We start from the raw sequence: 24077 nt of genomic DNA, 5'->3' as shown, positions 1-24077 counted from the left end.
GGGGGAATGTAAAGTGGGGCCCCAAAGTGTGTTCATGTTGTTGATTCCTGGTTTCTGTGTACAGCCCCTGTGCCTATCTCCTGCTACTGCTATTGCGGCTGCTATTGCTGCTGCTGCCGCCCCTGCTTGTGGTTTTTTACTGCTGTCCATTGACACCGACGACCACCTGCCCCTGCCCCTGCTCCTAAACAGGCAAGTCCTCGAGGCGCATCAACGCAACCTGGGCTCCTCCCACAACCTGACCGCCCAGGCCCTCTCCAACCTGGCGGGCTGTCTGCATGAGCTCGGCAAGCTGGCGGAGGCGGAGGCCATGTACCGCAAGGCCCTGAACGTGTACGGCGATACGGTGGGCCCGCGGCACCGCCAGGTGGCGTTCACGCTGGTGGGCTTGGCGGCGGTTGTACGGGAGGGCGGCGACCTAGAGGCCGCTGAGGAGCTGTACCGGCAGGCCCTGGACGTGTGTCGTACGGCGCTGGGTCCCCGTCACCCGCACTCCCAAATGACGCTGGTTGCGCTGCGGGAGCTGCTGACGGAGCGGGGCAAGGACCAGGAAGCGGAGGCTCTGGAGCTGTAGCATGCATGCATGAATGCGTGTGAAGGTGGAGAGAACTGCCTTTTTGGGGGGTGCTGTGAGATGATGATGAGGAGGTGATGCTGCGTGGTGCAGCGTGCAGGTGGTTGCTTTCCCTCTTTATCTTCCCTTCATTAAAACACGACCCCTCCGCATTTCCTGTTCTCGAGCGCTGAGGCGGCAGACTTAGTGGTACTGTAACACTCGAACGGCACCCCGCCCTGCAGCTCTCCTGCTGGCCTTGTACGACCTTCAGTACGGCATCCCACGCTTTTCCATGACAGAGAGCTCGCCTCCAGCTATTACGAAGTATGTTTTTTTCTGATGTGAGGAACAGGGGGTTATATCTTCACCCGTGGCCGCTACCCTGCGAAACCCTGCCTTCCCCGGTATTTCGGGGCACCCTCGTCTAGTTACCCTCGTCAACTTCTCAGTGGATCGCTCAGATTCCGCACCCACCACCAGCATCCAATGGAATCTGCCGGGTCGACAGCGGCCCAACTCCATTCCTGGTCATCTCGGAAGTTAACTTTATCCCAGGTCTCCACTGTCCATCAACTAGGGACGCAATACCTTCCACCTTCGGAAGGATTTCGACCTTGACAGGTCTCGATCCCGGGATCTCACGGGGGCATTGCTGCATGCTCCACCAGTAGTGCCTGAACCAGCTTTCTGTTTGGCACCAGCTTTCATTGCCGTTGAGGTGGTGTAACATTTTCTTTCAGCCATCAAGCCAAAATAACAAACTAACAACGTAATAAACGCATGGTCGTTATCCTGCACAATATAAATGCCAGATCATATTACAAGTTACAAGTGCAGCACGAGTGGGGGGGATTCCGTCAAAGCCGAGAGGCCATGGACTATATACACTGTAAATTGATTCCCGACGGCGGTTTGGGTCCTGCCAACTAGACCCCTCCTCATCCAGTCACCCAACGTCTGTAGAGACAGATCAGCCATCACCACCATCTCAGCATGCGAAACTTAGTCCAGCAACTAGACCTCATCTCACCTCAACAGCATTAGTAATTCTGGTCTTCCCGAATACTGTCGGGGTCTTGACCAGGAATCGAACCCGGAGCCTTCATATACTCAAAGGCGCCACCAGACTAGATACTTTTCCAATAATTTTTACCCTGCATTATAAGACTTAATAGAAAACCACAATGCATAATAAATGGTTAATACCCAACCGCTAACGAACTCATGTACTTATGAACGAGAGTCACGATGCAAGTTTCCTGTCATTCCTATATTTCCCCAGCCAGAGGGTTGCAAAAACGATCTAATCCCCCAATCCCGGGGGGTGGTAGTGGTCAGCCATCCTCCCATCCTGGCTGGGGTGACCGACTCCCATCTCCCATCTTAAGGGCCGGTGTTAATCCCATCCCTTGAGACAGGTTTCCCATCCTGCCAGCCAGGGTCCCATCCCCAATCCTACGGCCAGGGTTTCCAATCCCATCCTGCAGCTGTGTTCCCCCAATCCTCATCCTGCCAGCCAGGGTCCCTTCCCAATCCCTTCGACCACGGCCATCCCCATCCCCAGCTGTGTCCACAACCGAAAGCTGTCAGCCAGGGTCCCATCCCTATCCCCTGAGCTGGTGTCACAATCCTCATCCTGAGATGCCAGCTGCAAAACTAATCCTCACGTACACACAGTCGCTGTTAACTTAATCCTGTATTGTGTCTCATCCTGTTTGAGTCGGGTGTAACTCTTAGCCAGGCTGGGCTGGCCATGAAGTATGAAAAATGGACTCCTGTACATTACATTACACATAGGACACCCGTAAAAGTTCGCAGGAGGGTTGCACAGATGCACAACACTGTGCGGCACTTCAATACGGCACTTCCACACCACTGTACGGCAGCTAAGCTTAACCTCTCAAATTACAGCTCTATAGCGAGTTTCTGGGCCGTCCCCAACAGTAGGCCACCACCCATATTCCACCAGACGCATATGTTAGTATGGTCAGTGTGTGCAAACTTGCTCACACGCACTGCAGAGACAGTGTTACTTGGCTTGCCAAGAACCAAGTACCAGCAGGAGGCACCAAGAACCAAATTGGGACACGTGTACCCTTACAGTATGGTCAAACGCATGCTGGGCCTTAATCATGCACGATAGCAAAATTGATGTGATCATGCATTAAACAGACCATTCGTATTCGTACGTACAACAGGTACCCCTCTCTGCCCAGTCTATGTTGCAGAGTCGCAAGCAGAGTTTGTCACAGTAGGCGGTCAGAAGAGTAAGTCTGGTCGCAAAGTACAGCCTACCAGGAGGGCACTTGGACAGGAATTAAACTTTCCCCTGGGACCAACTCTGCGGGTGACTCTGCAGAGTTGGTCCCAGGTGAGAGGGTTTCAATCCTCACCAAGTGCCCTCCTGGTAGGGTAGGCTGTACTTTGCGACCAGACTTAGTCTGCTGACCCAGCGCCGCGGCAACATCTCCACGGGCAGCAGAGTCAACACGCAACTCGAGCTTGCGTTGGCGAGGCTGCCCTGGTTTAGGTGTGGACATGAGCCCCCCCGGTGCCAAGGACGCCTGAATCGGAGCCTGCACAGCCCGGTTCCCTCTCCAACCAGCACCCTTCTCGTCCAAAACGAACTTGTGTGTCTCGCAGTAGTCCCGCAGGGCTGCGCAGGTGGGCGAGTGTGTAGGGGGAATACAAACAAAGCCAAGTATGTCCAAGGCCGAGTATGCCTCACTGTCATGATGGTGCACTGCAGCTATTGCACCCAAGACACCCAACAGGCACCTTGACCCGTCCTCTTTATGAGCAAAACAAATCCAGGAGAGGCCCAGGAGAAAGCGTGCAATATACGGCACCTTACTTATGTGAAGCGATATGCTGTATACTTCAGCATACCTTATCATCCTCATGCATGATGTACTGTCCCCCAGAGGGGTCATCTCGCCCTGGCAGCATGTATACCGACGGCACGATGTTGTTGGTCTCCCATAGCGCATTGGCTGAATGTGTAAGGGCGTGAGGCATCAGGCACTTCAACCGCCCGTTCTCGTCTGCATGGTGGACCAGAAGAGGAACGGCAAAAGATGGAACAGAACATGAAATCGCCATGGCTTGTGACAGAACGTGGCAAGCATCTCTCCTACGAAATGTCCTTCATTCTGAGGGGTTTATTATCTTCATACAAGCCGTTGTAAGTAAACCCGTGACCGTGAATCTGGGGCAGGTTAGCAAGGCAGAGGATCACCTTGCTGCAAATCGCCAATATACCGCAGGCAATCAACATTGTTAGATGGAGCCCAACGCAGGCTGCAAACCCCATGACACCAAAGCACCTTGCCCGCCAGCGTACCCTTGTCTGCTGCAGAGAGTAGCCGCAGGCACACACGTCCATTCGGGTCATTGATATCCAACCGGCGGATGCGCCGGAGCGCCTGCTTGGCCTTGTTGTGGCCCTGTGGTGCCAATAACCGCTCCACAAACCCCGCATGTGGACAACGGTGCGTCCCCTGTCGGCCTCCAAGACCGCGACACAGTCGCCATCGGATAAGTGGTCTTGGTCTGCACCGGTCAGCATGCTCAGGGCGTCCCTGAACTCCTCCGAAGTAGTCCAGAACCGACCGTTGACACGTGAGCTAAGCAACATGCGGCACTCCATTAACGGCCCATCAAGAACCTAAGCTTGCACACCACAAAAGCCCACAAAGCCTGTTTCTTGAAGTGTGGTGGATGATCGTATGCCCTTTGCATGATTGCCACACCCTTTACCTGTATGCTGCCGCACCGTCGCCACAATGGCCCATGGCCACACCACCAGCTCCATGCAAAGCCTCGTCCACCTCCATCATTTTCCGCAAAAGCTCAACTGAGCCATCGGTGTTGTCAGATGCCGTGCACAGAGCAGGCAAGAAGCCCGCGTGGGGCGCCGTGGGAACCATAACATGCACGTAAAGTGACTTGGCGAGCCCACGCTTCAGCAGCTCATCCTGCAGCTGCTCAACCGACTTGACCTCCACCACACCACCACACATGCCGTAGACAACAGGGTGTCACCAAACGAACATAGCCGGTCGTTTAAACGCGTTTAAAACGTAAACGAACGGATTTTCGTCAAAACGACCCCTAAACGACCCTCTAAACGATGGTACGGAAACGTACGCTAACCGTTAATATCTTGATGGTTTTGATGTTTTTACACATAGCTCTATCATTTCCAGTGGTGTCTGAGGGCGTTAGGCAGTATCCATGTCGGGGGCTGGGCCCAGCAATCAGCGTTATTTGGGACCGGAGTTCGAGTATGTGAAGGTCTTGGACGCAAGCAAAGCCAATAAGCACCTGGAGTGTATTATGTGCCATCATAAGTTCTTTGGGAGCGCAATTAGGATTCGGGGACACATCCTCGGCCTGTCGGAGCGAGGTTCCGGCAAGTGCAAGAGATATTACGTATCCGTGATAACAGCATGAAGCATAGTTGCAAACTGGCGTGCGTGTTTGAGGCGAGGCGAGCGGGTCAACAAGGATGTCCATGGTCAAAGGCTTAGCGCCGGTCATCCCAAACGAATGTAAGCAATCGTTTAGCGTTTCAGTACGGCATCGTTTAGCAGCCTCTCAACGAACGAGACGCTCGTTTCGTTTCGTTTACGTTTACATTTTTCGTTTGGTGACACCCTGGTAGACAAAGTATCTCCCGTCACGGTGTGCTACGTCAAGCCGTGGCGTGGCTGCACTGGCATCCTCACATATCAGGATAGGTATCTTGCTGGTGTTGTACTTGCTGAAAACCTCCAGCCCCTGTGTATAACCCTCACGCAGGTTCCTCTTACAAATCGGAAACACCCTGAAGTGGACGAGGGAGGACAACGCCTGTCCTCTGCAAACCTGCATCAATACTGATTCTTCATCTATGGGCCCCCCCTAGGCTTTTACGGACACCCCTGCAATTGTGTGGAAGTTGTACCTTGCACAGTAAGGTTACTAAGAGATATCATTCCAAGCACTTACTTGCTGTACATTTTCATGGACCGAGTCAAGTCGGAAGTAGGCTGAGCTGGCGCGTGCTCCTCGAACCGTGCGCAGACAGGGTCCATTCAGGTTGTCTGACACGAATTTGAACACACCAGCGGACCGCCAAGGTTCAGTAGCGTGGTGTAGAATTCTACCTCCGCACCTCCGTTGAGCTGAAGCGCCGCCGTGCTGTGTGGATGCTCTTTGCAATGCCCAGCAGGAGCTGCTCGAGTGCTGAGCCAACTCCAACTTGAAGTCGTGAGCCGCACCTACCACCAGGCGCCACCAAGTCCGATTATCACATGGGCAGGATTAGAGTGACACGGGCAGCAACATCTAGGACCTAACTTGCACCATTGATGCAAAACCCCTAAACCCTTAGTAACATCGAGGACACAAAGCATTTGAGGACTCTAATGCAGTGTTTTCTTAAACACACGGTTCCCCATCCATTTTCTAGTCCGTCCCCATCCGTCTCACCTGTCGTGTAAGCCTTCTCAAGAAGAGCAGTCAGCTCCTGCCCCCCCCCCTGTTTGGCTTGCTCTCGCAGCTCATCCTCACAGCCGAGCATCTTCACGGTAAGCTGGTCCATGTCGCGCGTGAGCTTGACATTTTGACTTTGGCACACTTCCAGCTCCGATAGCGTGGCTTCAAGATGTGCAACAAGCTCCAAGTGGCCGAGCTCCCAGATGCTCACATGTCGCTGGATGCTGGAATAATGTTCCGTGCGGCTTTCTCATAGCGGAATGCTGCACGCGTGCCCCTGCGCTTAAGCTGGTGCACATCATGCTTTAACAGCTCAGCGCACGCAGGGCACGGCTTCCCAACTGGCCTGGCAGCCACAGAGCACAGCACCGCACGAAGGCAGTGTTGCTCACCCACAAAAGCAGGAAGCTTGGCCCCCCGTGCCACCATATCCTGTGTTGGGCGTGCACCGTTAACCTCTCAGACCTTATGGACACATTAGGCCTTGTGTGCCTGATGGAACCGCAGCCAAGGCACTCCCCTCCCCTCCCCTCCCCTCCCCTCCCCTCCGTACCTCAAGTTCACCACATTGACTATGCAAGCAGGCGTCTCCACGACAGGCATCTGCGATATCTGAGGAGTGAAGGACACCTTGCGGTGCGCAGCCGTAAAGGTGTCCATACGCAGGACCGACCTCGGACACCGGGACAGAGCAGCAAGTCTCTGATGAAGGAGCTGCGAGCTGTCGAGGCTTCCAGGAAAGACACCGTCCGATCGCCGTCGGTGGTTTGACCTGTGATGTAATTGAGTGACCCAAGGGCTGCCCCGATCGCCCGGGGAGAGCCCGGCTGTGTTCGTTCCGAAGCAGACTGAAGCGACAAACGCTCGTTGAAGCGGATCTCGACCGAGGAAGAACTCGCAGCACAGAGGTCTACGCATCTATTTGCACATTGGCTGCTAGTGCAAATAGCGCGTCCTAACGGAGGAAGGATTGTTATGTTCGATGGATGGCCACAACAACAAATTTTAATGCTGTGGTTAGAATGGCAGAACATACAAGGGTGTTCTGTCAAAATGTCCATGGCTGGGAACGTGCTGATGATGACGAAGGAATGGGTGCACCATTGGTTCACCCATAGCTATAGCGTTGTTCTTAACCTTAGAAGGACAAGTCGGGTGTCGGCTTCCTTGAAGCCGGAAAAAGGGCGGGCCCCCCCTGCATCCGTACAGGCCGGTAGCTAGCGCGGCACGTGTGACAATTGATGGGTAGTGTCAACGCGGTGGGAGATGTGCTTTGTTGCAGCAGTACTGATGGTGTGGGAGCTAAGCTTGCACCGGCGGAATCGTCAGCACCGCCTGCGGGCTCCACGCGAATCGCATCCATCCCGGGTGCATGCCGCATGGACAGTGCGGCAGACGGCAAGTCGGAATGCCCATGCGGGCAAATTGGTAACGCAAGCTGGGTGAAGTTCGGTTCTGTCTGTGATGTTTATCCCCGAAGAGCCAGCGGCCTCAGCAATCCGCCCCACAGCCGCGGGCTTCATCGGGGCACACCGCAAGTCTCCGGAGGCCCCGAGCATTGGCTAAAGTAAATGTACAAATGAGCAGCTTGCGTATTTCATAGAGAAATGTAAGCAAATTTGTCGGCCTGCCGGTGGCAATTCGGAATGCCCGTGCGGGCAAATGGTAACACAAGCTGGGTGTTCAAATTATCATACGCTGTCATCTCAGAATTCAATTATGAGATACGCGGTACCTTTTGAGATTAAATGTAGCCCGAGAGGCGTTGATGTGACTTTTGAGGTCGGTGAATGGAGGCAGCTAAACTTGTTTGTGCTCATACGGTCTTTGTTAGCTACATGCGAGATACCTTGCAATAGAGAATGCTGTATAGTACCGATAACGCGTTTCAGCCGGGTGAAATATTATGTATGGTCCGTTACACACTCAAGGCCCGGGAGTTCGAGCTATCATACGCCGTCATCTAAGAATTCAAATACGCGATACGCGGTACCTTTCGGGATGAAATTTAGCGCGAGAGGCGTTGATGTGACTTTGGCCTCGGTCAATTGAGGCAGCCAAACTTGTTTGTGCTCATACGATTTTTGTTGGCTACATGCGAGATACCTTGCAATAGAGAATGCTGTATAGTACCTATAACGCGTTTCAGCCGGGCGAGATATTATGTTTGGTCCGTTACAGACACACACACACACACACACACACACACACACACACACACACACACACACACACACACACACACACACACACACACACACACACACACACGGACATGGGCAATCCTACAGGTCGGGACCCCCCTGGGCGCTTCGCGCTGGGGCCCCGCCCAAAAATCCTTCTCATATCAATTCTAATTAGAAGTAAATTAGAATATGAGAATGAGAATTACTTTGCTATCTTTTCACCCAGCACGAAGAATTAACTGAAAATTTGTGGGCATGGCGGCTCATGGCGTTTCCAATTTTTTTATGCCGAAAGTCGATGGCGGGGGTCGTAACCCAGATGGGTGTACCTCTTGGCCATTTGCTGGACTGTCCGGTTTACGACGGAATCAGATCTGATATGGGCTTTCCACGCTTCGAACATATGAAGGACGCTATGAAGTGGGAACCTGGACGCCTGGCAAGAATGCTGGAACGTATATGGTCTCACCGCAACTCTATCGTTCCCTTTGGTCGTTAGTATACTTCATTACTTGTTTCGTTGGAAGTGCGAGGTAGGATGGTGCTTATAGGCGATTTGGCAGCCCTTGAGCCCTCGGCTCGTACTAGGGTGGTTTGCAGGTACGGGGAACGCACCCACGACCATGTAACAACAACAACAATATATACCCCCCTTAGAATGCGAAGCCAACCTTGCCAAGTGTTGTTACTTCCAGCCAGTTGCCAGACGGATACAGACACCAGTACGCTAAATTCAAACCCAACAATCTGCGTCAGGAATCTCAATAGAACGAGAGTCCCAAGTACTCAGGGGTACGCAACGGCCCTCAGGCCCGAACGGAGGCTATGAGAGAGCTATGTTGCACTTGAAGGAAAAAAGAGCAAGATTCCAGAGGAACCGAGCGATGGCAACAGAAGAGGGGTAGAAGCTGCGAACGTCTGAACCGTCGGTGCGAGGGCGCTTCTTGACAGAGGCATCGAGGGGAGTGGAAGGGGTGGCGGTGGAGGGGTCGGCGGCGGGGCCGGCAAAGGGGCCGGGAGGAGCGGAGGGGCCAGCGGACAGGCCGGCGGACGGATCGTTGGAGGGAGCAGCAGGGGGAGCGGCGGAGGGGGTGGTGGAAGGCCCAGGCTGCGGGCTGGGCGAGGGAGGCATTCTGGAGCCTCCTGCAGCCGCCTCCATCAGCTTCTTATAGCATGCTCTGACGTGCTGAGAGCAAACTTGTGACGGATTCTTAGCGCTAAGGATCTTGTTGCAGCGGACGCATTGGAGCCACACAGCGCCAGTTGTCAGCAGGACGTTGAAACGAACCCACCACGACGCGCGCTGCTTTGCCTTAGCTTCTTTGAGAACATTAGCGTAGGCAGGGGCGTCTAAATTCTTGTCACCATACTTGCAAACTTCAATGTTGTCGGGCTGATGGTCAGGTTGCTTTGTGTCAGGCTTGTCCGCTTGATCTGCCATAGCTGACCCGGAGTAAGATCTATAGGTAAGGTACTAATATGCGAGTATTATAATGCACAAGCCTCTATTTCTGGCGATTCTAATGCAGGATCCAGGCTGTCATACAGCTTTCTCATTCTAATCCCAGAAGCAGGCCCTTCTCATTTATAGGGTGATTTCTCATTAGAATTATTCTACGTTAGAATTATATTTCTAATGGTCGGCACAACCCTACCCATAGCACAGGAGTTCAGCTGCACAGTCCGGCGCCAACATTCCACGTTGTGTGCGCCAAAGCGCTACGACAAACAACCTGATAACATTACATTAAGCCAGCATTCCAATTGGAATGCTTTTGAGTCGACTTGGACTTCTGCGCAAGAATTGCTCCTATGCACTAAGACATTTTGTCGCATGTGCAGAGTTACGTGGACTTGTGCCACAACAAAACAATGAAGACTGCAAACTTTCTCAGAATTGTGCATACTGGCTTGGGAATGCGGTACGGCATGATGCGGCCAGCATGTTAACCCCCAGTAGTGTAACGCCGCTAAGGCGGCCCTCGGCTCACCGGGCCAACGGTCATCGTACCAACGGTACATCCAAGAACTATTAATAATCTTTCCAATACCACACGGTATTTATCAATACCACCTTTTATCGTTGGGTAATTCTCTTCGTAACCGCTTCGCCAACTGCCGAGCTTTGTTACAAATCTGGTATCTTAGACCATCCGGTCAAACGACCTCGGAGTCAAGCACTCCATCGCTTCCGCAAACACATTCTAACTTTAGAAACATTTCCTATCTGACTTACATGGCGAGCCCACGGAATACCATGCGCACCCAGTCGGCGGAGGCCAACCATGAGCGCTATCAGCTGCGCCAAGAGCTTTGTTACAAGTAGGGTCTGCAGATTACACACTGGCGTTTGGGTCTTATTCAAAGTGTCCCAAACTTCGTCTTGGAAGACGCCCGCCTTGTTAAGCGCAAGCTAGTAACAGCCCGACGACCGTTTGTTATCTCTTCCAGAATGGCACCCGATGGTGTGGATGTGCATGGGCCGGACAAGATAAGAACGGGGTTGGACTGCGTCTGACTGAAGAACTGGCCGGGTGCACCAATAGTGCACTCTTCTCACATTTACACCAAGTCGCGTTCCATGCCTGTTCTATGCCCAATGGTGTTAACCTTCTGCAGAAGCGTCAAAAGCTGGCAAAATTGGCGGAGTTTGGCTTCGCCAAGGACCTGGCCGAAGTCCTCGTGGAAACGCTTGGGATGGACCCCATCGGGCAGTTGACCGATGCCGCCATCGCCGAAGCATTGACTGAAGAAGGCTTGGTGGACTTGGCGTCAGTGAAGATCGTGGCTGGCGGTAAGAACCACTTCAGCCACGTGCTGCAGCTGCAGCTGAACGGCCTAATACCACGGCACCCCAGCTGCAAGCCGACATGGCCATTGCAGGGCTGTCAGCAGTGGGCACGGCACAGGGGACGGCAATGAGGTGGCCATCGACTCAGAGTCTGAGGGCATGGAGGAGGAGGAAGAGAAGGAGCCGGGTGCACACTCTGTTTGCAAAGATGGGGTTCCTGAACGGTGGGTGTGCTGCCCCAAGTGCCATAAGAAGCACAAGATTATCACTTGTTGCTTCTGCAAAACGACTTGCTCAAAGGCCATCATGCATGGCCGCCCCCAGCAGCTCGTGATCGTTTTGAGTTGACAGTGCGCACCTAACATGCCAAGAATGCTGTCATGTGCACGCAATCATCCCCTTGGCATGATACCACTCTGGGATGTAATGAAAAGGGGATGCTGGCTGTCTTGCACTGCGGGTTGCAGGGCTTCCTTGGGCAGAGCTGGTACAGGAGAAGGCAACGCCTTGGCTTCTGCTGAGCGACGTGTGCCCATGGCTGCTCTGGGTTTTTTTGCAGAGGCAAGTCTAGCACTGTTAGATATCGCCGAGGGGAAGCTGTACAGCTTCGCGGGGCATGCCAGTTTTAAAGCATACATAAGGAGATCTTTGGCAGTGCTTGGGTTTGGCTTGCACCAGGCCAGGAACCTGATTGCAGCGGCACGTGTCATACGAAACCTCCCAGCAGGTGTAGCCCGCCCAAGCAATCAGATGCAGGTGCGGCCATTTGTGGGCTGTCATCCTGATGTCCAGCTGAAGGCATGGGTGCTGGCACTAGGACGGGCTGGTGGACTGGAAAGTGCACGTGTCAGTGGCCGACTAGTACGTGAATGTCTGAGGGAGGTCAAGGGGTCTCTGGCTGATGATGTCTTAGCGGGTTCAGCTGTTGTAGCCACACCATCTGATGCCACAGGCATGGCTGCAGATGGTGATACGAGGCATGAGGATGCACTGTCGCTGCAATATGGCGGCCTGCGTGTGTTCATGCAAAGTGATACATGTGAATGGTACACACCAGATTTCATCTTGGACCTGGTGCGTGAGCTGTTCACACCAGGCTGCATTGATCTTGACCCGTGTTCTTGTGCCGCTGCAAACACGCGGGTCCGGGCCACTTCCTTTTACGATGAGGCGACGGATGGACTGGCAGAGGGCAGTGCATGGCGAGGAAACCCTGCTTTTGGTGTACGGAGAGGGCAGAGCCTCCAAGGGCTATTTTTTGGAAGATGCATGCGGGAGTATCAGGCGGGGAATGTGAGGCAGGCCGTGGTGCTATTAATATTGAAGGCAGGTATTGGCTACAGCTGGTTCAATGATGTGCTGAACTGGCCAGTGTGCTTTCTCCGGGAGCACCTTTCGTTCGTCCGGCAGGTGGGCACTAGTGATGAGCTTCAATGGGGAGCCCGTGCGCAGAATCCACACGGCAGTGTCATTGTCTATATGGGCCCTGCCGTTGAAAGGTTTGCCACCTTGTTTAGTCGCATTGGGAGCGTGCCAGGCATGAACTCGTGGCCACATGTCAGGCCTGTCCTCCCACGGTAGGGGGCGAGGAGGGCAGTAACCCTGCATGAATTAAATTAGTAAAGCCCTATTTGTTGTTGTTGTTGTTTGCAATGAGTGCCAGCGCTGGCATTTGGTGTGAAGCAAGAAATGCATGGACGACTCTGTTGTTAGACTCCCCAGCCTAGATTCAGTGCTGGCAACTCATAGAACTTCCTTGTGTTTGAGTTTGGTTTGCTGTGGGACGCGACTTATAAGCAGAACTTCCTTGTGTTTGAGTTTGGTTTGCTATGGGACGCTATGCACCAACATCAGCCATCTCACCAGGCTGTCATGCATTCAATTGTTTGACCTCTGCTTGCAAGTCGCGTCCCATAGCAAACCATACTCAAACACAAGGAAGTTCTGCTTATAAGTCGCGTCCCATAGCAAACCAAACACTCAAACACAAGGAAGTTCCATGCTTTTGGCAGACAGCAGTGGTGCAGCTTGCAGGGGCCGCTTTTGGTGAGATGTGCTCATGTGTGTCAAGTGGGGGATGGGAGGCCCGTTGTGGTGCTGGTGAACATGGACATGGGCTATCCTGGACAGCTGATTATGGTGCTGTTGGGCAGGGGTGCCTTGCTTTGTGAAGATATCTCTCGGTGTTTGGTTTACCATATTGCTGACTGACCCATGAGTTGAAGTGCGAGCAAAATCGACCACGACAACGTGCATGTTTGGTACTGGCTTTGACCACCACTTTAACACTTTCACCAGACGCTGTAAGATGCACCACAAGTGACAGCACACCATGTAAGCAACTATTGACAACTAAACCATCCATCCTTGGCCTGTTTTGCAGTCCTGTCAGTATTCCCAATTCTGCACCTGCAGCCTCATTTTACAGCAGAACACCCAATCCTAATCCTCCAACTGTGTTCTCAATCCTATGGCAGCGAGCTCATCCTAAACTTGCGAAAGCCTGCAATCCCCATCCTGTCGACCAGGGTCCCATCCCCATCCTTGACCAGGGTTCCCAATCCCCTCCTTGGTCAAGGTTGCAATCCCCATCCCTCAGACAGGGATCCCATCCCCATCCTCACCCCCGACAGCAATCCCCATCCCAAAAGTAGTGTAGCATGCCTAATCCCCAATCCCTTGGGCCCCACATCCCATCCTGACGTCGTCACCCCTATTCCCCATCCCGCCTGACCAGTACCTGCCCCCCATCTCCCATCTTTGCAACCCTCTGCCCCAGCTCACTCATGCAGCATCACCTCCTTCTCCTCCTCTCACAGCACCCCCCAAAACGGCAGTTCTCTCCACCTTCACACGCATTCATGCATGCATGCTACAGCTCCAGCGCCTCCGCCTCCTGGTCCTTGCCCCGCTCCGTCAGCAGCTCCCGCAGCGCAACCAGCGTCATTTGGGAGTGCGGGTGACGGGAACCCAGCGCCGTACGACACACGTCCAGGGCCTGCCGGTACAGCTCCTCAGCGGCCTCTAGGTCGCCGCCCTCCCGTACAACCGCCGCCAAGCCCACCAGCGTGAACGCCACCTGGCGGTGCCGCGGGCCCACCGTATCGCCGTACACGTTCAGGGCCTTGCGGTACATGGCCTCCGCCTCCGCCAGCTTGCCGAGCTCGTGCAGACAGCCCGCCAGGTTGGAGAGGGCCTGGGCGGTCAGGTTGTGGGAGGAGCCCAGGTTGCGTTGATGCGCCTCGAGGACTTGCCTGTTTAGGAGCAGGGGCAGGGGCCGGGGTAGGGGGCCGTCGGTGTCAATGGACAGCAGTAAAAGACCACAAGCAGGGGCGGCAGCAGCAGCAGTAGCAGTCGCAATAGCAGTAGCAGGAGATAGGCACAGGGGCTGTACACAGAAACCAGGAATCAACAACATGAACACACTTTGGGGCCCCACTTTACATTCCCCCGTCCCAACACACACAGATATACACACAGACATACACACAGACATACACACAGACATACACACAGACATACACACAGACATACACACAGACATACACACATACACACAGACACCGCACCTGTACAGCCCCTCCGCCTCCGAGTGCGCCCCCTCCATGGAAAGCTGCATCGCCAGGTGCGTGATGGTGGCGGTTGTGTGGCGGTGCGTGGGGCCCAGCGCCTCCTGCCGTACCGCCAACGACTCGCGGTACAGCGGTACGGCATCCGTACCTCGGCCCTGCCCTTGCAGGCAGCTGGCACGAAGGTGCAGAGCCGCAGCGCACCCCACACTGTCGCGACCCAGCAGTTGCTCGTACAGCTCAACTGCCCTCGCCGCCAGCCCCTCCGATTCCTCGTACTCGCCCGTGTACATGAGCGCCTCGCAACGAACCAACAGCGCTGCAGCGTGCGATAGCCGCTGCTCCCGCTCCCCGGCTGCCGCGTCACCCTCCTGGCTAGGCGCTGGCTGCCCTGTCACCTCCACGAGCTTCTGCGTCAGCGTCAGATACTGCGCGCTCATCCAGGCGTTGCCGATGGCGTAAAGGGAGTCGCTGTTGCCGAGGGTGCTGAGCAGGGCCGTGTCTTTCAGAAGCTGGGGGCTGAGGGGCAGTGGCGGGGCGGCGGCGCCCAGCAGCGGCCTGTTCCCTCCCGCCGCCTCCCCGGCAACATCCGCCAAGAACTGCTCCACATCCGACCAGTGAGCAGCCACCTCCGCAGCCATCAGCTTGAGCGCCTTGGACTCGTGAAGGCGCTGCCAGCGGGAAAGAAGGCCGGCGGCGTAATGGGCGAAGCGCTCCCGTACTGCCGTACGCAATGCCGGCGGAGCTTCCTCCGCTAGCAGCTTGCGAGCTACGTCGCGGACGTGGGTATGCATCAGGAAGCTATCGTCGCCGTGCTGCAGTACGACACTGAGGCGATGAAGACTGGCCAGCTGGGCGCGAACTTCGTGTTCGGAGGAGCCGACCACCCCCATCACCACAGCCGTCGACGCCGCTGTCAGCACACCTGTGAATGCCGATATTTGCATCGCAATTTCTTTCATCGCTGCAGGCAAGGACCGTAGCACCATCTCAACGAACATAACCGTCATGTCCTGCTTCTGCTGCCGGTCTGCCGTACTGCCACCCCCACTGTCCGCTGCTGGTGCCGTACTGTCTTGCCGGGTTGCCACTGCCTCTTGCACGTCCTCCAGCGGGAGGGCCCCCGCCACCAAGGCCTCCGAAACCAATCGTAACGCCAGCGGCACGCAGCCACACGCCTCCGCCACGGTCCGGGACTCCTCGCCCGTCAGCACACCCTTAGCCAGTTGCTGCACCAGCCCAGCCGCCACCGCCGGGGCGAGCGGTGCAATACGGTGAGTGTGTGGCGGCGGCATATTGTGTACGGCAACGTCCACACGTGATGTGACGAGCAACTGGATCTTGGCGCTCGCCAGCAGCAGCTGAGTCAGCACCTCCGCCAGTGCCGTACCGCCGTCCGCCGCCGCCGGATCCTCCGCGTTGTCCACAACCACCAGCAGCGACCCCCCCAGGCGGTCGGCGGAGCACATCTTGCCCAGAGCCGTCAGCAGTCCCTCCACGCCGCCCTGCTCGCCACTCAGCCCGGCAGCCGCACGCAGGCGCATCACCATCGCGTCGCGAGAGAACGCCCCTCGGCAGTCCACGTACAGGACACCCGCGGAGCACTGCTTGCAGCGCCACAGCCGCCACGCCACGTCGACCGCCAGACAGGTCTTGCCCATGCCGCCGCTCGCCACAACAGCAGCTGCCCGGATGTCCGGCTTCTGCATCCACTGCGCCAGCTCTTTCGCTTCGGGATCACGACCGCCGTACTGTTCGTACGTCGTGTCGAGAGTCGGCAGCTGGCACGGCGCGGCGCTGGATTCGGCTGCTTCCTCCATGAGGACCTATTCAGGAAGTCATATGTTATGTTCTACGTTTTGTACAAATTGCTTCCTTTGCGCTCGTAGTAAGCTTTGAAGTACGACCGGGACATGCCATGTTTCCAAAGTCAGCGTTTCATCCTTTCCCGATGTAAACAACACATACATACCTGTTGCAGATTTTCGCTGAAGCTATTTGGAAGGCGTTGCAGGTTTCCAGTCAGCTTCACTCGGCACAAATGGATGCCTAGAACTCGTCGGAGTGAATGAATAACCTGTTGTATTTCCTATCCAAAATAACGTGAGGTAACGTTTTGATTTACCTTGCACTGAAACAGGAAGCCCGAAACTTGGAGCAAGGGCAGCCCTCGCTTATATCAAGCTAATGGTAAAGTAGGGCTCGTGCTAAGTGTGGCGTACGCTGGCAGGTTACGTTACCAGTTCCACGCGATAGCAGAGCGTGTGGATACGTGCGCCCAGCTAACGCAGGCGAAACCATGAGCGAGGATGCAAACAACGCCGTACACACTTGAGATTGGGACTGGGACATCAGTGCCAGCCGGCCTTACGCCCCTCACCTTTGGCCCTGTAAGGATTCTCGGATATGGGCGGAAATTATATAGCTGCTGCACTTGCCCGGAGTTGTTACCCCCATAAATACTCGTGACGCGCTGTGCGTTTTCATGCCGCTGTAGCTCACCCAGCGTATCCAACCCAGCATCCCGCAGTGCACTCAGTCATCATAATCAGCAGGCTCCAGGTCGTGATAAGCCCTTGGGATTCACTAAAGCTTCACGAAGCTTGAGGCGGCAGTGCAGTGCGATGCAGTGCGTCTCGTCTAGAGAACAGAGGACATGTCGTTGGGCGTTTTTGTGCGCTTTGCTTCTGGGGCGCATGTTCGTGGGGCGGGGCTGCTCTTATGCGATACATGTCGCTGAAGACTCCATTACCTATCACCCGCTATCACTTACTAGGCTGTAAACCTGTTCACTTGTCACCACGTCCAGGATTAGCTTCATGATAGACGCTATCTAGTGTTCCGTGTGTAATTTGTACACACCTGCAGCATTTTTTTGGGTTTATTGGCCAATACAATATCTGTCGTACCGGTAGTACAGGCTACGGAAATATATTGTCGACAAGATATCCTATCTGCTTATTTCTTTTACAAAATTATAATTTTACATTTCATGGTGCTTTGTGAACATGTGGATTACATTCCGAGTCATAGCCACGTAGCCGGACCCTGACAACGGTTTGGGTGAATTTATTTTCGTGAAATTGTATTTTTCGATTTATATATATCGCCTCTCGTCCACCTAATCCCCATCCCGTCAATCAAGCCAACCGCCATCCGTTGGCTATGATGCACCGATTTGAATCAACCCACATACATAATCCCGCGCGCGACGCTTCTCTTGCCTATCAAAGAAACAAAAAAAACGCCACATGATATAGTACGACATGACCTACAGTTCGTCTCTCCCCCCCGGTAGTGTTCTTCTCGCGTCCGGTCTCTACGGGACCATCGGATTACAGCCAAACAACATAGGACATGACTATACGAGACCGTACAACTCCTACGTTCTATCCCAAACCCAAGACTGCAAACCCCAGATAACGTTGACAGCCCTATAGGAAATCCCAAGAGTCATGTACGACATTCATTACCGTACACAGCACGCATCCGCAGCAGCCCTCAGTCTATCTTCACCACTTGCAACACCACCACCACCACCACTCCCACTAGCTGTACGACAACTCGACAACTTCCAACCAAAGCCCCGATTCCCCGGGAAGTTAAATTACCGGGCAGTGTGACCCCAGAGCACCTCAACCAGACCCACACACACAGACAGACAGACACATAGAACGTGTTGCATCCTCATCGGTCCATTAGTTTTCATGGAGTTGCTTTTCTTCTAGTCTGGACTACCCCCAAGCACATCAACAAAACCTCGCGACGCGATCCAACGCAAAACCCAAATCGACAAAATTCCGACCTTCATCCCAGATCCAGATCCAAAATGCAAATTTCAAAATTGCGCTTGGCGGCAACAGCTGAGAGCTCCTCCCCCGTATGATACACAGATACTTGCCTGCCTGCCTGCCTGCCTGAAGTACGACATGCAGTAGTACGGCGTCCACGCACGCCGGCTACACTGGCTGCGAACTTTTTTACCCCCCCTCTTCTCCCGACCGTGCATGGTACGGCATAAGTCGCATGTGAATATATTCCGGTCCACTCGCCGGCAGCACATTCATCACCACCTAGCTTGTGACAGACGGACGGACGGACGGACAGACAGACAGACAGACAGAAAGCGAGACGCGCCGCGGCAGCAGCGATGCCCGGATCAATCAACAGCAGGCGATGCCAGGGGTTTGCAAGTAGTAGCATCTCATGCACCAATCAGCTCCGCAGGGCTAAAGTAGGGGTATTTACCCCTTTAGTAGGGTAGGCGCGGACAGACCGACGGGCGCACAGCAGCAGACAGCGTGTGCATAAACGCAGCAAAATTGGTTGTGATGATAACGAACATTCACGCGTCAGCTCTGAACCAAAACACGGCGGCCGCAGCGCGGGGGGGGGGGGGCAGGTTCTGGTGCAGGAGGTGCCGCGCCATGTATGTGTACCATTTACCCCCAAAAATGTTGCTGTACGAGCACGTTGCCGTACAAAACACGTTCGTACAAACAGCGCGGGAAGACATGATAAGATAGTAAAGCGCTCTCTCTCGCGCGCGCGTGCATACAAGAGGGGCTAAACACACCACACCACACACATACACATACACATACACATACACACACACACAACCCCGGGCCCCCCCCAACCCGCGACTCATCCCCCGTGTGAAAAAAAAGCTCCTCCACAAAGGAAATAAATCATCTCCTCAGTTCATGCATCAACCCATGCCGTACACATCACATCACATATCACATCACATATCATATCACACATATGCCGACTTACGTAATAAGCTCGCGCACGGCAGCTCCTTCGCGCAGCGTGAGACTGTTGTTTACCTGACGACCACCTGCCTCTGATGACCCTCTTTGACAACTGGCTTCACAAAAGAAACTCACCACCTACCCCCCCACACACACAGCTCACCACCGCACCGCACCGCACAGACAGTACTGGTTTAGACGCTGTTTTAGTCCCCCGCACAGCACCCCACAGCGCCCCACCGCACCGCACACAGCACAGTAGTACTGGTGTGGTGGACGCTCGTTTTACTCCCCCCGTTGTGGCTGTGGCTGTGGCCTCTCCTTGGGAGAGCGGTCAATGCAGCAATGGGATTGTGCGAACAGAACAAAAAAACGCTGCCACCCCGCAGCACCGGCTGTGTTTTCGCCCCGCACCTAACCAACCTACGCAACACATCAGCAACCGCCTACCGGTGCAACCGCTGGCGACCCGTACTTGGTGCTCATGCTGAACGTTTTTTTAGGTACGTTTGTGCGTGTGTGTGGGGGGGGGGATGTTTGTGTGTGTGTGTATGTGTGTGTCAGGTCACGTCACCGTCTTCTCGTTCGGAATTGATCTCTCGTAGTGCCGTACACTACCATCCCCGTCGTGGTCATGGACGTCACCGTCACCGTCATCAAGACTAAATCCACCGCAAGGTCGTCGCACATACACATACATACACATACACACACCGCTGTGCCGACGGCACACCCCCAAAGCACGCACATACACGTGCGTACATACATGCAGACAGACAGACAGACAGACAGACGCGCAAACATACAGACAGACGCCCGCCGTTGAAGCGCAGGGCACAACAAACGCAAAACGGACGTTTGCGTGCGCCTAACAAACCGGCAGGCTGACCTACCGACAGACAAACAGAAACTGACAGGATGCCAAACAGACAGACAGACAGACGGGTGGGTTATTTTACCCGTCCGCATTCATGCAGAACGCAGTACGACAGGGGTCTCGGCACCCCCGGGAAGTCCCCAGCATAAGCGCACAGACAGGATAACATCACTGCCGTACAGCAACATTACCGTACAGCAATGCATCATAATGAAAATACATGTTCCGAGCTAGCGGTAAGGTAACGAACATTTCGCCCCCTTCCAACTCCCGGTGGTGTCCATTCCGGAGGGGCTGGGCGGGTAACGTACGACTAAAAAAACACGTCCGCTACCCCCTTCCCAACACGCACCCTTAGGCGACTCATTCACCGCGGTGAAATCTGGACAGTCATGGTGGCTGGAGCCGCCACAACGACGCCATTACCGTTGGAGGCGCCGTTGGTTGCACCGTTGCCGTTGCCGTTGCCATTACCGTTACCGTTAGCACCGTTCCCGGCAGCAACGGCAGCCGACGCGTATTGCGAGTTGCCATTAGCTGAGGTGACCGGCAGGAGGCTCACCAGCCCAGCCTCGGCCAACACGGTCTTCGTGTCCGCATCATCCTTCAACGTGGCCATGACGTCAGCTTGGATACGGTTGCAAATAACTTCCAGAGGCAGGATACTGTACGGCAGAGTACGGAAAGGGGTGCGAGTGTAGGGGGGTGTTTGTGTGTATGTGGGAGGGGGGGGGCGGGAGGAATGCACAATTGGAAGTGGGGGGAGGGAGGGGCGGCTCACATGCCGCCAGCAAGAAGGTCATCCGTCGAGTCGTTTTCTCTTTTCTTCGCCGCGTGAAATAATCAGCATATCGTTTGCTGAAGAGCATAAAAGCATAACGTATTTCCAAGCCCAATTCCTTGACTTTTTTCACCGCTCTTTTCCATCACCGAAACCTGGTGGTGGAACGAGAGGTTGAAATAATAACAATAACCTTTGGGAAAAAAAACATTCGCAGAAAATAGTCTGCCTCTCAGACGATGCACGCTCTTACTACTACTAGTAGTGAACCAACATTAACAACACAACACACAACAGCAGCTGTAGCAGTACACGACATGCGTAGTGCATCGACGGGGAGGGGGAGCTAAGGTCTAAGGCTGGGGTCAACCAGAGCCCCTCACAGCTCACAGGGTCAGAAAGCTGAAAAATATAAAACGTAGAACCCTAGCAAACTAAGGACCAACGGATACCATACACCACCCCGCTACCCACACATCACATCACATCACTTCACATCACATCACTTCACCCCCTGTCCCCAGCTCTCCCTGTCCCCTTCGCGTCCTCCCCCCCTTCCCCAGCCCGATCATCACACACCAAACACCATCACGCACACCATCACCACCACCACCACCACCAAAACACACACACCATCACCTACCCGAAGGGCTCTTCGCACTGCACGCCGATCTCCTCAATACCGCACAGCACAGCCGCGATGCCCGTGCACACAGGCACGACACCCAGCCCGCACTGCCCGTACAGCGCGAACGGCAGCAGCGTCAGCCACATGAACAAGAAGCGTGCCGTGTGGCGGGTGTACGACACTGGAATGGGCGCGCGCAGCAGCCGCTCGCAGCCCCCCAGCACGTCGTGGAAGAATGTGAGGTTGTTGCTCATTTGCATTTGGTGGATGGAGCTCATGGGCACCGACTGGATGATCTGTTGTTGGGGAGGTAGGAGGAGGCGGGGGGCGAGGTAGGAGTAAGTGGAGGCGGGGGAAGAGGTAGGAGTAAGTGGAGGCGGGGGGCGAGGTAGGAGTAAGTGGAGGCGGGGGACGAGGTAAGAGTAAGTGGAGGCGGCAGAGAAGGGAAAATCCAGGATGTCAAGACACTGACGGAGGAATGCACACAGGGGCCATCACAAGCCAGGAGGAGACGGCGGCGGCGGCGGCGGCGGAGGAGGAGGACTGGGGGGTGCGCGCTAGCCCCTCGACCTTGGGAACCAGTCTAAAACCCTTAAAACACACACACACCCTAAAACACAAAGAACCACTGCGACCGCCGTCCCCCTGACCTCCTACAACCTCCCTTACCCTCCCCTCCACATCGCCACACTCACTATTCAAGACACCCACCCACCGACCACCGACCGACCCACCGACCGACCCACCGACCGACCTGGCTGATGGCATGAATGGCACGCACAGGCCGGTGCTGACTCTTCGCCAACATCTCCAGTTCAGCTGGCGTCAAGATGTTCTTCAACTCGCTCTCAATCGACACCTCCGGCTGGAAATGAATCCGCAGCGCCCGCGCAAAAGCCACGACCCAGCGCGCCAGGGCCTTCTTCGCCTCCACTTGATCGTCCGGGAAGCAAGTCGCGCCCTGACGCATGATGTCGCGGCTGCGGTTGAGCAGACCGCCCCACATCTTGCGCGCTTCATCCCAGCGGCCGTAGCTGGAGTTCGTGCGGAAGACCAGCAGCAGCGACAGCGCCACGCTGGTGTTGGAGATGAATGCGCTGCAGGAGGCGTTAGGGGAGAGGGACGGGAAGCCTTCCGGCAAGATATGCTGGTCGTGGGCGGTCATGTAGGCGGCGAGGGCTGATGACACGATGCCCACCCAGAGGATGGAGGGCAGTGCGTTTTGGATGACGTGGGACCTGCGTTGTCATTGCCATTGGGGGGAGGGGGGTATAGCAGGGGAAGGTCAAAAGGGGTGCAGAAGGGTGAAAAATGGAGGGGGGGCCGGGAGGGGGAAGAGTGCTGGGGTTCAGATTGGGTGGGGGACTAGGGTTCACGCTGAGGTGCCGATAAGGAAGGTACCAATAGATAGGTGGCAGCTCGTCCTTCGAACAACCAACCAACCAACCAAGAGAAGTTCAGATTCGGAACTGCGGCAGGTGACATCACAGTCTTGTGTGGAGTTGGTCCTGCACATCCACTTACTGTGGGATGGTGAACAGTCGCTTCATCAAACGGAACTGGCTCCGATGAGTCTGCCATTGTGGAAAGTCATAGACCTGAGGGTTGGAAGGAAGGAAGAAGGACGTCGTCAAACCAACTACATCAGCCAGCGAACGTGCTCTGGACGACAGACCGACGTACGTTTTCCCCCGCAAGATTCATTTACTGCACTGCAAGTATATCTTTTAGGATACCGAAGACATTCCCCAAGTCCCTGTTCAAATCATTGCACCGACATCCGCAGCCCGTTCCCCGATAAGGTACATCGCGAACAGTAAGCGTTTCATTACTGGAGAATCCGCACAATTACTACCACAGGAGATGTCCCAGTAAGATAATATTACAATAAGTGCGCGGAGGCTCACTGACCGTTCGGAAGTACTTCCTGGCTTCTTCACTGCGCGGAAGCGGTGTAACTGTTCCAGCTTGGGAGGACAGAGCGCCGAGTGGGTTGCTCTGAATAGGAGCGTTGGGGTCCTTTGCAGCACTGGCGACAATGATCAAGCGAGATCGACACAACCGACTGCCAGGAAGAGCCGACCCTAGCCCTCGCGGCATGCTAAGGCGCTGCTGCCGACCGCACACCATCATGGATGACGACATGTTACTCGGGGTTGGTTTATGCTCTGGAATTTAGAATATACAGCGCTGAGCGTAACCGCTCTGCTTTGTATACGTAGTAGGTCTTTTTGTGTAGGAGGTCCGTACCCCGTCGTACTCACTTAGCCAGTGAGCTTCGGAAAAAAAACAGCTAAGCGTACATCTAGATAATTAACCATGTCTTGATAACTGTAAGGGATTTGTGTTCGTTACCGAGTACGTATGGTTTGGCTTTGATCGGTACGACTCTGTGTCGTGCAAGGCTTTGCCAGACTATTTAAGGCATTCCTACACCATTATTTGTAAGCT

At 54.7% G+C, this 24077-nt stretch overlaps 6 protein-coding genes across 6 annotated transcripts; 2 read left to right on the top strand and 4 right to left on the bottom strand.

Moving 5' to 3' along the window:
* Positions 1-211: 211 nt before the first annotated feature.
* Positions 212-556, top strand: VOLCADRAFT_47693 (kinesin-like protein with TPR domain; the record flags this gene model as incomplete). Its single annotated transcript, XM_002950786.1, has 1 exon — positions 212-556. A coding segment is annotated over one exon (345 nt), but the record flags the coding sequence as incomplete, so codon positions are not given.
* A 2379-nt stretch (positions 557-2935) lies between these two features.
* Positions 2936-6955, bottom strand: VOLCADRAFT_104841 (uncharacterized protein; the record flags this gene model as incomplete). The annotated part of the gene is made up of 8 exons (XM_002950681.1): positions 2936-3212; positions 3442-3600; positions 3795-3908; positions 4332-4557; positions 4883-4951; positions 5549-5820; positions 6032-6261; positions 6591-6955. Coding segments are annotated over 8 exons (1710 nt in total), but the record flags the coding sequence as incomplete, so codon positions are not given.
* A 2091-nt stretch (positions 6956-9046) lies between these two features.
* Positions 9047-9664, bottom strand: VOLCADRAFT_91202 (uncharacterized protein; the record flags this gene model as incomplete). The annotated part of the gene is made up of 1 exon (XM_002950680.1): positions 9047-9664. One exon carries the CDS (start codon positions 9662-9664, stop codon positions 9047-9049), a length of 618 nt encoding a protein of 205 aa, XP_002950726.1.
* Positions 9665-10815: 1151 nt separating this feature from the next.
* Positions 10816-12595, top strand: VOLCADRAFT_104840 (uncharacterized protein; the record flags this gene model as incomplete). Its single annotated transcript, XM_002950785.1, has 3 exons — positions 10816-11017; positions 11082-11238; positions 11482-12595. The coding sequence occupies 3 exons, from the start codon at positions 10816-10818 to the stop codon at positions 12593-12595; spliced, it is 1473 nt and encodes a 490-aa protein (XP_002950831.1).
* Positions 12596-13886: 1291 nt separating this feature from the next.
* VOLCADRAFT_91200 (TPR repeat domain, kinesin-like protein) lies at positions 13887-17404 on the bottom strand (the record flags this gene model as incomplete). Its single annotated transcript, XM_002950679.1, has 4 exons — positions 13887-14093; positions 14130-14268; positions 14584-16409; positions 17357-17404. The coding sequence occupies 4 exons, from the start codon at positions 17402-17404 to the stop codon at positions 13887-13889; spliced, it is 2220 nt and encodes a 739-aa protein (XP_002950725.1).
* A 2221-nt stretch (positions 17405-19625) lies between these two features.
* VOLCADRAFT_104839 (uncharacterized protein) lies at positions 19626-23786 on the bottom strand (the record flags this gene model as incomplete). Its single annotated transcript, XM_002950678.1, has 6 exons — positions 23538-23786; positions 23151-23224; positions 22381-22864; positions 21642-21922; positions 20780-20882; positions 19626-19661 (listed from the first exon to the last, which is right to left on the bottom strand). The coding sequence occupies exons 1-6, from the start codon at positions 23769-23771 to the stop codon at positions 19626-19628; spliced, it is 1212 nt and encodes a 403-aa protein (XP_002950724.1). The 5' UTR covers positions 23772-23786.
* Positions 23787-24077: the final 291 nt, after the last annotated feature.

Source organism: Volvox carteri (assembly GCF_000143455.1).
Source record: "Volvox carteri f. nagariensis unplaced genomic scaffold VOLCAscaffold_20, whole genome shotgun sequence".
NCBI lineage: Eukaryota > Viridiplantae > Chlorophyta > Chlorophyceae > Chlamydomonadales > Volvocaceae > Volvox > Volvox carteri.
The sequence above is the reverse complement of the archived record's forward strand: the minus strand, read 5'-3'. Positions and strand labels throughout refer to the sequence as shown.